At 37.0% G+C, this 13,701-nt stretch overlaps 2 protein-coding genes across 2 annotated transcripts; both read left to right on the top strand.

Moving 5' to 3' along the window:
• Positions 1-2,956: 2,956 nt before the first annotated feature.
• LOC141389120 (uncharacterized) lies at positions 2,957-5,850 on the top strand. The gene is made up of 2 exons (XM_073960177.1): positions 2,957-5,699; positions 5,779-5,850. Exons 1-2 carry the CDS (start codon positions 4,080-4,082, stop codon positions 5,809-5,811), a joined length of 1,653 nt encoding a protein of 550 aa, XP_073816278.1. The 5' UTR covers positions 2,957-4,079; the 3' UTR covers positions 5,812-5,850.
• Positions 5,851-8,797: 2,947 nt separating this feature from the next.
• LOC141390374 (uncharacterized) lies at positions 8,798-9,361 on the top strand. The gene has a single exon (XM_073963287.1). The coding sequence runs from the start codon at positions 8,798-8,800 to the stop codon at positions 9,359-9,361; it is 564 nt and encodes a 187-aa protein (XP_073819388.1).
• Positions 9,362-13,701: the final 4,340 nt, after the last annotated feature.

Genomic DNA, 13,701 nt, shown 5'->3' with positions numbered 1-13,701 from the left:
TACTGAGGATGAATGATTTTCCTAATAAAACGATCACGGAGCTAATAAAATATGTTCAAGCACAAAAACCTGAAGTAAAAGAAAGAGAAGCCAAAATATATAAAAGATCGACGTATATTCCAGGATTCTCGGAGCGATTTTCCAGTTCTAGTTTATATAATAAGGACCAATTTCGACTGGCATTCAGGAGCAACAACACCAATAACAATTTTTTCGGCAAAACCAAATCCAAAATCGCAAAGGAAGACAAATCAAATGTAGTTTATAAGATAGGATGTAACGGTGACAAGTCCAACGTATGCCCGAAGGTATACGTTGGCACTACAAAGACGAAACTCAAAACCAGACTTAGTGGTCATAAGTCTGATTTAAATCTCAAAAACAAACCATTGGAACAAAATACAGCTCTTGCTGGCACTGCTATCAGACAGGCCATACTCCAAACCTAAAGGACGTAAAAATTATGGCACAAGAAACTAATTATAAGCGCAGATATATGTTGGAAATGCTTCATATTATTAACGTACCAAATGAAAGTCGCATGAATTACAAAACTGACACAGAACACTGTGCACAAATATATAGGAACATTGTCCAAAAGACCAAACAATTAAGAGAGTAAGAACATAAGTTTCAGTAGCAAATCACCTGTGCAATAGAAAGAAAGTGAAGTTGTTATAAAATGTAATTATTATTTAATGTATTGTTACGGAATTAGGTTTAACTAATCTCCGTGTAGACGTTGTTTGTTACAATTTGTACCAAATAAAACAGGGTTCGTTTTAGATTACGCTTCTACAATGCTTTATTTACTTTATTACACTTATTCGGAACTGACTGTTATAGCTAAGTACACAGCTTTACTTTACTTCTTTACTAGTCGATATTTACACTTCGGTATAAAATTCACAACTGCACGCTGTTTGGCCGGCATATCATATTTATACCCAAAATCTCCTTGGTCTAAAATTATCCACAAAATCTGGCAACATCTCGAATCTGTGCAACGAACACACAGACGCACATTCGCAATAAGCGAACAACCACATTCACATACATACATGGGTGAAATACGAGTGACGTAATTACAACACCAAACAAATTCAAGAAATAAAGAAGTAACAAACTAAACAATAATTACATGATTGTTGCAAAACAAAACAAACGCACATTAATAAAAGGTAAAGTAACATCCAGAATAATGAAGAGAGTTCTACATGGTAGTTGTTGTTGCTTACATAAAGTAACTGCGTAATATAACTTTACGTTACAATTCAAAATTTTAAATTAACGGAAATTAAACTAATTTAACATAAATCTATCAGTTACATTCGTAACATTGCCTCCCGCTTAAGCCTGTTCGTCCCGAATAGGCACAGTTCCCTCTCTGTGGTATGGGCATTGGTAACACTGCCTCCCGCTTAAGCCTGTTCCTCTGGACTAGACACAGTTCTTTTTCCGTAGTGGTAGCAACTGATTTAGATGTACCCTCTACGCCATTAGCTTTGGACTTTCGCTCTTTTCTCTCCAGGTATCGTGACGTTATATCTTCTTTCTCGGTCACCCTCCTAAGTGCCACCTGGTCGTCATCGGACTTGTCCTTCATTGTTGTACGGCCGCTTTTCGATGGACCTTTCCTCGACGTACATCTTCGCTTTCTCGTCCTCGTTGCTGGATTCTTCCGCTTTCCTACGGGCCAATTGTCGGCGGCTTCCACCTTCAGCGTACGGACATCGACAGCGATCTCGCCGGATTCTGCCTTTGGGCGATGTTTGCTTTTCTCGTTGTAGCCCACACTTATCGGTATTTCCACATTGGACCATGTCATCACACGGTGCTTTATGTCCAGGTTGATATCGAAGGCAATCATGAAGTCTACACCAAGTATAACTTCGTCCACAATATCGGCCACTATAAAATCGAAATTTACCGATTTTCTACCCATGCTCAGCCTTTGGTAGGCCTTTCCATGCACCGTTGTAGTCTCGCCTGTGGCCGTCCGCAATTTGACTCCATTTAACGGCAATACCTTCCCTTTTACCAAATCCGGTCTAATAATGGACTTTGTTGCACCGGTGTCCAATGTCAAGGTACGCAATACACCATTGACGAAGCCTTTAACCGTTAGGTTGTGATTCTCCTGCTGGACTATGGCTATAGAAATTGTGGGACCATCGTTTTCATCCTCTGCCAGCGGCGCCTCGTGATTGACGGAATTCATTTTATTTGATTCACCTGATGTCTCTCTTTCCAGATTCTTGGCCACCGGTTGGTCATTGCTTTTTGAAGGCGGTGAGGTGGATCTGAGCCTTGGTCGTTGCAATATGCATTCTCGTGCAATGTGTCCAGCTTTACGACAGTTGTAGCAAGTCTTTCTCGTTTTACCAGCCCCTCGTTTCACACACATTAGTGCATCCTTTAGCGGATCGACAACGGTCTGGGAATTGTTGTCCTCAACTTGCAGCCTCCTCACGTTGTAAGCTTTAGGTTTCACCAGCATCCTCGCGGTTTCTTGGGCCAGGGCAAATGACACGGTTTCTGCAAATGTTCCTATCGGTGCCGCATACGTCGCAAATTTTATCTCTGGATCACGAATACCACTTGCAAATGTCTCAATCTTTATGCGGTCCACCAATGGATGTGTCTCTCCTGGATATGCCAACTGCGCCAACCGCTCTATATCAGCCGCAAAGTCTTGTAAGGTCTCATTTGGCTTCTGGACTCTTCCCCTCAGTTCCATTCGGTAGATCTCTTGCTTGTGTTCACTACCGTACTTACGTTGAAGAGCAGCCATTATATCTCCATAGTTGCTCCTAGAAGCGGCGGGAATACTCTGTAATACGTCAGCAGCATCACCCTTCAATGCCTGTTATGAACTTAAAAGACTTTTTCCGTTAATTTGAAATTTAAATTTATTAACGTTCGTTTCTATGATTTTTATAAAATTTATGTTTTTTTGTATAACGTACAATTTGTTTTGTATGATCAATTTTATTAATATCGATTTTTTTTTAATAGTGTAAACGCTCTATAATATGTTTGTTATCGTTTTAAAAGATGTGTTCAGTAATTTGTAATAGATAAACGATATATTATCGTTTGGTATTTCTTTTCTCACAATGGCTCCTTTAAGTCATTCCAGGAGAAACCGCCAAGAGAGAAAGAATTAAGTAAGATCAACCTTTGTACCATATTTGATTACGCAATCATTTCATTTAATTTACTTTGTAATTTCATTTAATTTATTTAATTTACATTGTCATTTCAATTTCATTTATTTTAGATAATAAAACATCATCAAATATTATCAACCCGACAACAATTACAAACAGATGTACAAACTAACGTACAATCGCATAAATAAACAGACTTTGTAAAAGAACGAAAGGCCAAAGGGTTTGGTTTCATTTCAATCGAGGGCAAAGTTTGTGTTTTATTATAATTCTTCTGACAAAAACAATAAGTTGGCCATTTGCCATAGTGGAAACTTATTCGAAAACGTTACAGCCGTAACATTATTTTTATTATTTAATTAATATTTGTATTAATTAATTCTCCTGGAACAAGTGTATGCTACGTCGTAGCCAACGACTGCAAAAGAAGATGTCTCAAGGTAATGAGAATACAAAAAAGCCGCTGCCTGCGGAAGTCACTGCGTCAGCATCATCGTCTGAGAGTGAACTCGAAAAAACAATAGTGGAGCAACAACAAAATACCGCAGGCGAAAACGTAGAAAGCCTGAAAGAAGAAATTCGTGCTTTAAAATCATCATTGCAGATGTACATAAATGCCGCCAATACAACGACAAGTGTTGCTGTATCACAACCGCCAACTTTTCATCACAATGTAGTAGCTGCGCCGTCTACTACAATGTATTATAGTGTTGCGTCGATGCCCAGCAGAACTATGGATGTGCCGTATACGCCGACGACACAAAAGTTAAGTATCGACCATCAGCATATGTTTAGTCAAAACATAAACTCTGCTCAATACATAACCCTCTTTTTCCACAGCCGCTTGTACAACAACAAACATACTGTCCACCATCGTATGCACCAACACAACAACAATTGCATTACATGCCGTTTTCCACACCACAGAGTGCTTCATATAATTTGCCGCCGTCACTTTTATCACAAGCGCCAATGGTATCCTACCCGTCATACGCCACGCATTTGTTTAGTGGTGTACCTAATTCAACGTCAAACGATCAACCATCACAGAGATTGACAGTATCGCCGTCAACAATAATAAAAACATCAACACAGCCGAATGTGGTGCTGCAATCACAACAAAATAATTTCAGTGAAAAAACAAATAATTACGAGCCGCAGTTACAACAATCACAGCAACAGAATACAACGATGCCGTCAACATACTCACAGCCACAAACATCGACTTTCGCTGCAACTCAAAATGCCGGTAATGTCAACAATTGTTTATTGGAAGTGCCGCAACAAATTATGCAGACAAGTGTGCAAAATTCTATCCGAAAATTACACGACCTACCGGAATTTAATGGACAACCTGAACAGTGGCCCATGTTTGCCGTTTCATATAGAGAAACAACACGTATGTACAATTATTCAAAGCTGGAAAATTTAACGCGGTTGCAAAAAGCCCTAAAAGGAGAAGCCAAGGCCAAGGTGGAGGCTTATTTAATTCACCCTGAATGTGTAGATCAGGTGATGTCAACGTTGGAATTTCATTTTGGACGCCCGCAGATAATGATTCGATCCCAAATAGCGAAAGTACGATCATTTCCCACAATTTCTGGTAAGAAAATGTCGGAAATAATAAATTACAGTACAATGGTGTCGAATCTTACCGTTTTTTTGGAAAATGCAGGGGCAACTCCGCATTTGTGTAATTTAACGTTGCTTGAAGAATTGGTCAACAAGCTGCCTCTATCTAAACGTGAAGAATGGGCAAGATTTTCTTTGAATAACTTGGGGCAATACCCAACAATACGCCAGTTTAGTACATGGCTGCAAGAGGTTGCCACATACGTTTCTTTTGCCACGGAAGCTGATTCCACTAAAGCCGATTTTTTGCAGAATAAAAATGCAAAAGTGAAACAGTCTTTTGCCATAACAACGGATGTCAACAGGAAGAATTTGTGCGTAGTTTGTGGAGAAAAACATTTAATATATTACTGCAGCAAATTTAAGAATTTTTCCACAGCTGAAAGATGGAAAGTGGTAAAAGAAAAACGATTGTGTTTTACATGTTTGAAAGCTGATCACATTTCCCAAAAATGTAATAATCGCCAGCAGTGTTCAGTGGGTGGTTGCCAAAAATACCACAACCGTTTACTGCACGAAGCTGGCAAAAACAACAACAATATAAATGCAAATAATATGGGTAATGGTGAAAAGCGAGCAACAGTGGGTGACAGTGAAAATGCCACATCATCTGTAACAACAATAGTGGATGAATATACAAACAAAAAAACACTATTTAAATACTTACCTGTGAGATTGAGAGGACCTAAAGGCTACATAAACATAATTGCATTTATTGACGATGGGTCAAAAATTTCTTTGCTGGAAGAAAAGGTTGCCAAGCAGATTGGATTGTGTGGACCTTATAGTAATTTGTCACTAGGCTGGATTGGTGGCAAAAAATCAAGTGAAATGTCTATGCGAATTGATGTGGAAATCGCGAGTAAGAATGGAGAGTATTTGCAGATGAGAAATGTTAGAACTACTAACCATTTAAAATTACCAAAACAATCTCTAAATATTGCCGATTTTAAAAAACGTTTTTCTATTTTAGAAAATATTATTATTGATGATTATTTTGATGTGACCCCTAAGCTGTTAATTGGATTACCCCACATTAGATTGGTTCGACCACAAAACGTAATGGATCTTGATGAAAATTTTTCTGTGCACCAAACACTTTTGGGCAACATTGTATTTGGCTCCAATGAAGAATCAGCTGACAACATGGTTTGTGTGATTGACGTCAGCGACTATAATGATATTCAGAAGCAAGTAGCTGAATATTTTTCAATTGAAGGATTTGGTATGAAACCTGTTTTGCCCGTCGAGTCTAAGGAAGACAAAAGAGCAGAAGCTATCCTTAAAAATACAACTGTGAAAATTGGTAACCAATATGAAACCGGTCTTTTATGGAGGAAAGACGATTATGAATTTAAGGATACGTATTCTGTGGCGCTCAGACGACTTCAAGGCATTGAAACAAAAATGAAAAAAGATGAATCACTAGCTAAATGGTATAATGAGAAAATTGATGAATATGTCTCGAAGGGATACGCCAGAAAATTGAATGCAGATGAAGCCTCTATTGTGAATGAACGCACCTGGTACCTGCCACATTTTGTAGTGACGAATGTAAACAAAAATAGTAAGCGCAGATTGGTTTTTGATGCTGCGGCAAACATCGATGGAGAGTCTTTCAACTCGAGACTAATGAAAGGTCCCTGTAAATATCAACCGAAGCCACTTCTTTCCATTTTGTTTAAATTTCGTCAAGGTAAAATTGGTATATGTGGAGACATACGTGAAATGTTCCATAGAGTTAAAATTCGAGATGAAGACCAAACAGCACAAAGGTTTTTATGGCGAGGAGGTGACAGTACGAGGGCACCGGATATTTATATTATGAGTGCAATGATTTTTGGATCAGCCTGTTCACCCTGTAGTGCACAATATGTCAAAAACTTGAACGCTGAAAATTATTTTGATTCTGAACCAAGAGCATATAAGGCCATTGTGGACTGTCATTATGTCGATGATTTTGTTGACAGTTTTGACACAATGGCTGAAGCGTTATCTGTCACCAGGAGTGTTATTCGAATACATAAAGAAGCAAATTTTGAACTTCGAAGTTTTATATCTAATTCAGTGGATCTTTTGGAGTCGCTTGTGCCGGATGGAGATGAAAACAAAATGGATTTTAAAAATTTTTGTGGTGGCGAGAGTACTGGTGAGAAGGTTTTAGGACTGTTCTGGTTACCTAAAACTGATTCTTTCTATTTTAATTTAAAATTTTCAAAGCTTTCTTCTGCAGTTCGAGACGGTGAACGAATTCCAACGAAAAGCTGAGTGTGACCATGTCCATTTTTGATCCATTTGGGTTTATAGCCAACATTGTAATTCGATCAAAGCTCATCTTACAAGATTTATGGAGGTTTAATATAGATTGGAATGCGCCAATTCCAACTGAAATATATCGCAGATGGTATGAGTGGTTCACTGAGTTGCAGAATGTTAAGTATATCGAAATTCCAAGGTGTTATGCTGCAAATTTCACAAGTCCAGACACAAAAATTGAGCTCCATGTATTCGTCGATGCTAGTGAAGTTGCTTTTTCTGCTGTTTGTTATTGGCGGATCACAGGTGGAGACCAGGTGGAAATTAAATTTGTAGCCGGAAAGGTAAAATGTGCACCATTAAGGCCCCTGTCAATACCCAGGCTTGAACTCCAGTCTGCTGTTTTGGGAGTGCGATTGAAGGAAGCCATAGTAGCCAGTCATGATATAAAGCACAATAAAATAACATTCTGGTCAGACTCGAAGACTGTTGTCAGATGGATCCAATCTGACTGCAGAATTTATAAACAATTTGTTTCACATCGTGTTGCAGAAATTTTAGAATATTCAAAAGTGGAAGAATGGAGATGGATTCCCGGGTCACAAAATCCAGCCGACGATGCGACGAGACCTTGTCAATTTTCCGGTAAGGTTTCGAGATGGTTAAAGGGACCAGATTTTTTAAAAATGGATCCAGTTAATTGGCCGCTTCTTCCTGAGGATATTAAACAATTTAAAAAAGATCCTGAAATACGAACAAAATTCATAGCAACTACTACGGTGAGTGATTGTATGTTTCCATATGATGAGAAAACCAAATATTACAGCTTGCTGCGCAAAACAGCTTGGTTATACAGAGCAATTAATAATTTTAAAAGGAGTATTTCTTTTGAAGGCGAAACTTCTTTAAATTAGAAGCCGTATTTAATTCCTCAGGAGATTAAAAATGCTGAAATATACTGGTGTAAACGGGCACAAGAAGAAGAATTTAAAAATGAAATCCTAGCTTTAAAAATGGGTCGTCGTATTTCCAAAAAGAGCCCAATATTTGAATTAAATCCGTGTTTAGGCGATGATGGTTTAATAAGAATTTCCGGACGCATTAATAATGCAACCTGCGTTGGACCTTCTACTAGAAAGCCAATAATTATGCCAAAAAATAGTTTGATCACAAAATTGGTTGTCAAACAGTACCACGAAGATTTCCTTCACCAAAATCAGGAATCCATTTGTGCAGCTATTCGGACCAAATTTTGGATACCTTCGTTAAGACAACTGGTAAGAAGTTCAAAGAAAAATTGTCAACTTTGTAAAAATCGTAGTGCAGTTCCAAGGCCTCCTTTAATGGGTCAACTTCCCGAAGATCGTGTCATACCATTTGTGAGAGCATTCTCATATACCGGAGTTGATTTTATTGGCCCATATACAGTTTCATTGGGCAGACGTAGTGAAAAGAGATGGGTCGCACTATTCACGTGCCTAACTACGAGAGCAATTCATCTCGAGCTTGCGAAAGATTTATCAACAGATGCTGTCATTCTTTGCCTAAGAAATTTCATAAATAGAAGAGGAGTTCCTGTGCGTATTAGGAGCGACAGAGGTACCAACTTTATTGGAGCGAGTAAGGAAAGCTTCGTTTTTGATTCTGGTAAAATTGGCGACGAATGTACACGTCGTGGCATAGAGTGGGTATTTAATAATCCAGCGGACCCCTCAGCTGGCGGAGCATGGGAGAGGATGGTGCGTGCTGTAAAAAACGTTTTGGCTTTCACCCTGAAAGAAAAATCTCCTCAAGTGGAGACGTTAAATAGTTTACTCATCGAAGCAGAAAATTTAGTAAATTCTCGTCCATTGACGCATTTACCAATTGAGAGCGAAGACAGTGAGCCTCTTACCCCAAACCATTTTTTGGTGGGTGGTCCTAATTTTATTCAAACACCAACAGTAAATGAAAACATCTGTCTACGAAAGCAGTGGCACATATTACAACAAATGAAGCAAACGTTTTGGAAACGGTGGATACAGGAATATCTTCCAGATCTAGTAAGGCGGACAAAGTGGTTTCATCCTGTACCACCAATTAAAGTTGGAGATGTTGTTGTTGTATGTGATAGTAATGTGGCCCGTGGTGAATGGAAGCGAGGTGTGGTGGTGGAAGTATGTACAGCGGCTGATGGTCAAGTTCGTTCGGCAGTGGTGAAAACATCGGCAGGCAAGTTACGTCGTCCAGCATCAAAGTTAGCAGTCCTGGATGTTAGTGGTGAATCTCCCGATCGATTCACGGGCGGCGGGATGTTATGAACTTAAAAGACTTTTTCCGTTAATTTGAAATTTAAATTTATTAACGTTCGTTTCTATGATTTTTATAAAATTTATGTTTTTTTGTATAACGTACAATTTGTTTTGTATGATCAATTTTATTAATATCGATTTTTTTTTAATAGTGTAAACGCTCTATAATATGTTTGTTATCGTTTTAAAAGATGTGTTCAGTAATTTGTAATAGATAAACGATATATTATCGTTTGGTATTTCTTTTCTCACAATGGCTCCTTTAAGTCATTCCAGGAGAAACCGCCAAGAGAGAAAGAATTAAGTAAGATCAACCTTTGTACCATATTTGATTACGCAATCATTTCATTTAATTTACTTTGTAATTTCATTTAATTTATTTAATTTACATTGTCATTTCAATTTCATTTATTTTAGATAATAAAACATCATCAAATATTATCAACCCGACAACAATTACAAACAGATGTACAAACTAACGTACAATCGCATAAATAAACAGACTTTGTAAAAGAACGAAAGGCCAAAGGGTTTGGTTTGAAATGAATTCAATCGAGGGCAAAGTTTGTGTTTTATTATAATTCTTCTGACAAAAACAATAAGTTGGCCATTTGCCATAGTGGAAACTTATTCGAAAACGTTACAGCCGTAACAATGCCATAAGGAGTGATACCGCCTTGTCGTTGTCGTTCCAAGAATCTCTAGCAGTCAATGTCTCGAACTGTAATTTGAACACATTTAAAGAGGTAGAGCCGTCGAACACCGGAGGCTTGATTTTTATCGTGTTATGAATAGCTCTCACTGGACCGCCTTTAATTTCCAGTTCCGACATTTTCTTTTCTATGCCAAGAATCTTCTCATCTTGAGCCAGAAATTTCTCGTCAACAGACAAAATCTTTTTATCCAACTCTTTAATTTGTACCTCCACGTTTTCTACTCTCTTTTCAATCACCATCGTGATGTTCTCGAGTTTCTCGTTAATTGTTCTAGAATTTACCTCTAGTTTCTCTTCCATGCCCTTAGAGATTTTTCTAGAGTTCTCTTCTAATTTTTCCTCTAATTTTCTGGAATTTTCTTCGCTCATTCGACAATTTTCTGCTTTCATTTCGTCCATTTTAGCATCTAATTTCTCCATCATTTTGAAATTTTCTTCACTTTTCTTATTCATTTCCTGCATTATCATAGCCAGCATTGATTTCAAATCGTCACCCCTGGCAGCTACCGACGAAACTTCCTCAACGCTGGATTCGCCCTTTGCCGATAACTCGACTTCCTCCTTACCGTCGAACTCATATTCATCGATGTTCATTCCACGGCGCTCGAACTCTTCCAACAAGCGTTTTTGTAGTTCGGCCTTGTTGCCAGTAGAACACAAGTCCGACTTACTTAGCTCCTTCTTCAAGTCTTCCACTAGTAGATCCTTAAACTTCATTGTAGGATGATCGTAATCCCACTTCTGACACCAATTGTTACGGAATTAGGTTTAACTAATCTCCGTGTAGACGTTGTTTTATTCCCCGATACAATTTGTTTTAGATTACGCTTCTACAATGCTTTATTTACTTTATTACACTTATTCGGAACTGACTGTTATAGCTAAGTACACAGCTTTACTTTACTTCTTTACTAGTCGATATTTACACTTCGGTATAAAATTCACAACTGCACACTGTTTGGCCGGCATCTCATATTTATACCCAAAATCTCCTTGGTCTAGAATTATCCACAAAATCTGGCAACATCTCGAATCTGTGCAACGAACACACAGACGCACATTCGCAATAAGCGAACAACCACATTCACATACATACATGGGTGAAATACGAGTGACGTAATTACAACAACAAACAAATTCAAGAAATAAAGAAGTAACAAACTAAACAATAATTACATGATTGTTGCAAAACAAAACAAACGCACATTAATAAAAGGTAAAGTAACATCCAGAATAATGAAGAGAGTTAGTTGTTGTTGCTTAAATAAAGTAACTGCGTAATAAAACTTTACGTTACAATTCAAAATTTTAAATTAACGGAAATTAAACTAATTTAACATAAATCTATCAGTTACATTCGTAACAGTATTTTTGTTGACATTGATGTAATTTATGTTTTTATGTTCTATTTAAAATCAGAATTCCCTGATGATGATCGTCAAAGACGATCGAAATATCGGAAGTTAAATAAAATAATAAAGCAAAATTATCATTGTTTTATTACTGACCTCGAGCCAAACAAACTATTGAAGAATTACCAGATCAAAGGTCAACTATCAACTTTAAAGTAATAAATAAAATACGTTGCTTATTCGTGTAAACCAGAATATTAACTTTATTACACTAACAGCCAGTTTCTGTATGTCAAAAGAAAAATGTGTGCGAATGAAACACGCCCGAACTTTAGTTTTCGAAATAATTTTACCTTTGCTTTTACTTCAAAACAAAAAACAAATTTGAAAAACACACAAGAGTTTGGACGTGTTTCTTTCGCACACATTCTTCTTTCGACATACAGAAACAGGCTGCAATACAAATTATAAAAACTCTCCATTTAATTTGATCATAACTGAGTTTACTTCCTCTGCTCTGCTTTTTGTGACACCGCAACTGATATTGCTTCATCATCCAAATGGTTTTTAATTTTTCCTCCAACTCCAGTTCAGATTTCCAAAAAACCTCTAACTCCACTTCAAAAATAATTTGCGTCTCGCGAGTTACAGCAATGTTCGTATCCTTAGTTTGTATTTCTCTATTTTTTAACAAATTCTTATAAATTCAGACACTCTTTCTTGTATTCAGAAAAAAAGACTGCGACTGTAGGGATCAAAAAATTGGCTTGCTTGGCTAGGGATCTATAAGCGAGTGCTTCTAAAATGTATCGAGCGGAGTGCATTTTTCATAACTCCGTGTGGACTGCATCGAAAGATGTATTGAAATCATAACTCTGCATTGCACTTCCAAACTTTTTTGCTGGGATTTGTTAATAAAGTGCCTAATGAAAAAAAATAATTTTATGATTTCCAAATAACTTTAGATTTATTAACTTCATAAAATCTCATGCGACCAATCGTAAACGTGTAAAACACGGCAAACTCTGTTGCAAAAACAGTTGCAACTTTTGGTACTTTTTGAGTAGAGTTGGATTTTTTTGCACATATACCGAATACAACACTGAATTTTTGGTGGATTTGTGCCGGATTTAAAATAAAACCAGCCATGAGAGGATTTAATTTTTGTATTGCAAATCTGGTCAGATTTGAGCAGATTTAGCAAATAAATCCTCATGAAGTGGGTTAACCCGGCAAAAAGCTGTAGTGTTACCGTGCTATTATGCTGGTTTAATCCTCTTTATGAGGGTTTATTTGAAATATAAGTAATGGAATTGACATTTGAAACTCAGTGTGTTTTTAAATCCGGTTAGTCCCGGTCCACAGTAACGTGAATTTCATTAAAATGTTTTATGAAGTTTGATTTTTCTTTATACTTTGAATTTGCTATATAGATTTTTGTTAAATTATTTGAATTATAGGGAATAGTGAATGATTTTAATTATCTGGTCATGTGTATAAGCCATGGCCCAATTATACAGGTCCTCTCTCAAGCGAATTCAAACAATAACAAAGATTTGAAATGTCAAAATTCATAAACAAAGGCGAAAAATTTGTTTTCGCCGACACGGAATATGTTTGAGGCGAATTTCTTTATTGTCAATTAAGGTAGATGCATACATAAAATTTTCCGAGAAGAAGTTGTTGACGCAGTTATTTTTGTTTGGCGTATCAGAAAATACCAGCTGATCGATCTTTAACTGCAAAAATAAGTTATTGTAAATTAAATTCTAATACAAAATACAACAAATGTTTACATTTTACGTGTTCAACATAAAGTTGATTTGTTTTCGTTTTTCGATATACATCTACCTGTTCCTCCACAGTTTGACATGTCTCTACCTCACAGCGAATTCAAATGACAAATATGAATTGTGACAGCTCAAATCAAAATCATTTGATTTTGAGAGAGGACCTTTATAATTGGGCCATGGTATAAGCTTAATTATTGTATTAATGGTGATGCTACCTTGGGTCTATTTGACTTATTTGCATTACAATGCATGAATAATAAATAAATAAAATAAATAAATTAGGTGTTCTTAAATCGAACTCCCCACTACAGCAATTTTAGCACTGTTCCCGTACTTTTTAATAGTAAAACTCGTAAAAGAGAAGAAGAGAGAAAATTTGTTGTCAAACAAAAGTTTTTTCATAAAGTTCGGGAACGCAAAAATGGAAAAAACGTCAAAAAAGCTGAAACAAATGTCAAAGTCAGCGTACCAGCGAATCAGACGCCGGCA

Source organism: Musca autumnalis, unplaced genomic scaffold, assembly GCF_047663935.1.
Source record: "Musca autumnalis isolate F117 unplaced genomic scaffold, ASM4766393v1 scaffold_1, whole genome shotgun sequence".
NCBI lineage: Eukaryota > Metazoa > Arthropoda > Insecta > Diptera > Muscidae > Musca > Musca autumnalis.
This window is presented reverse-complemented; position numbering and strand designations above follow the sequence as displayed.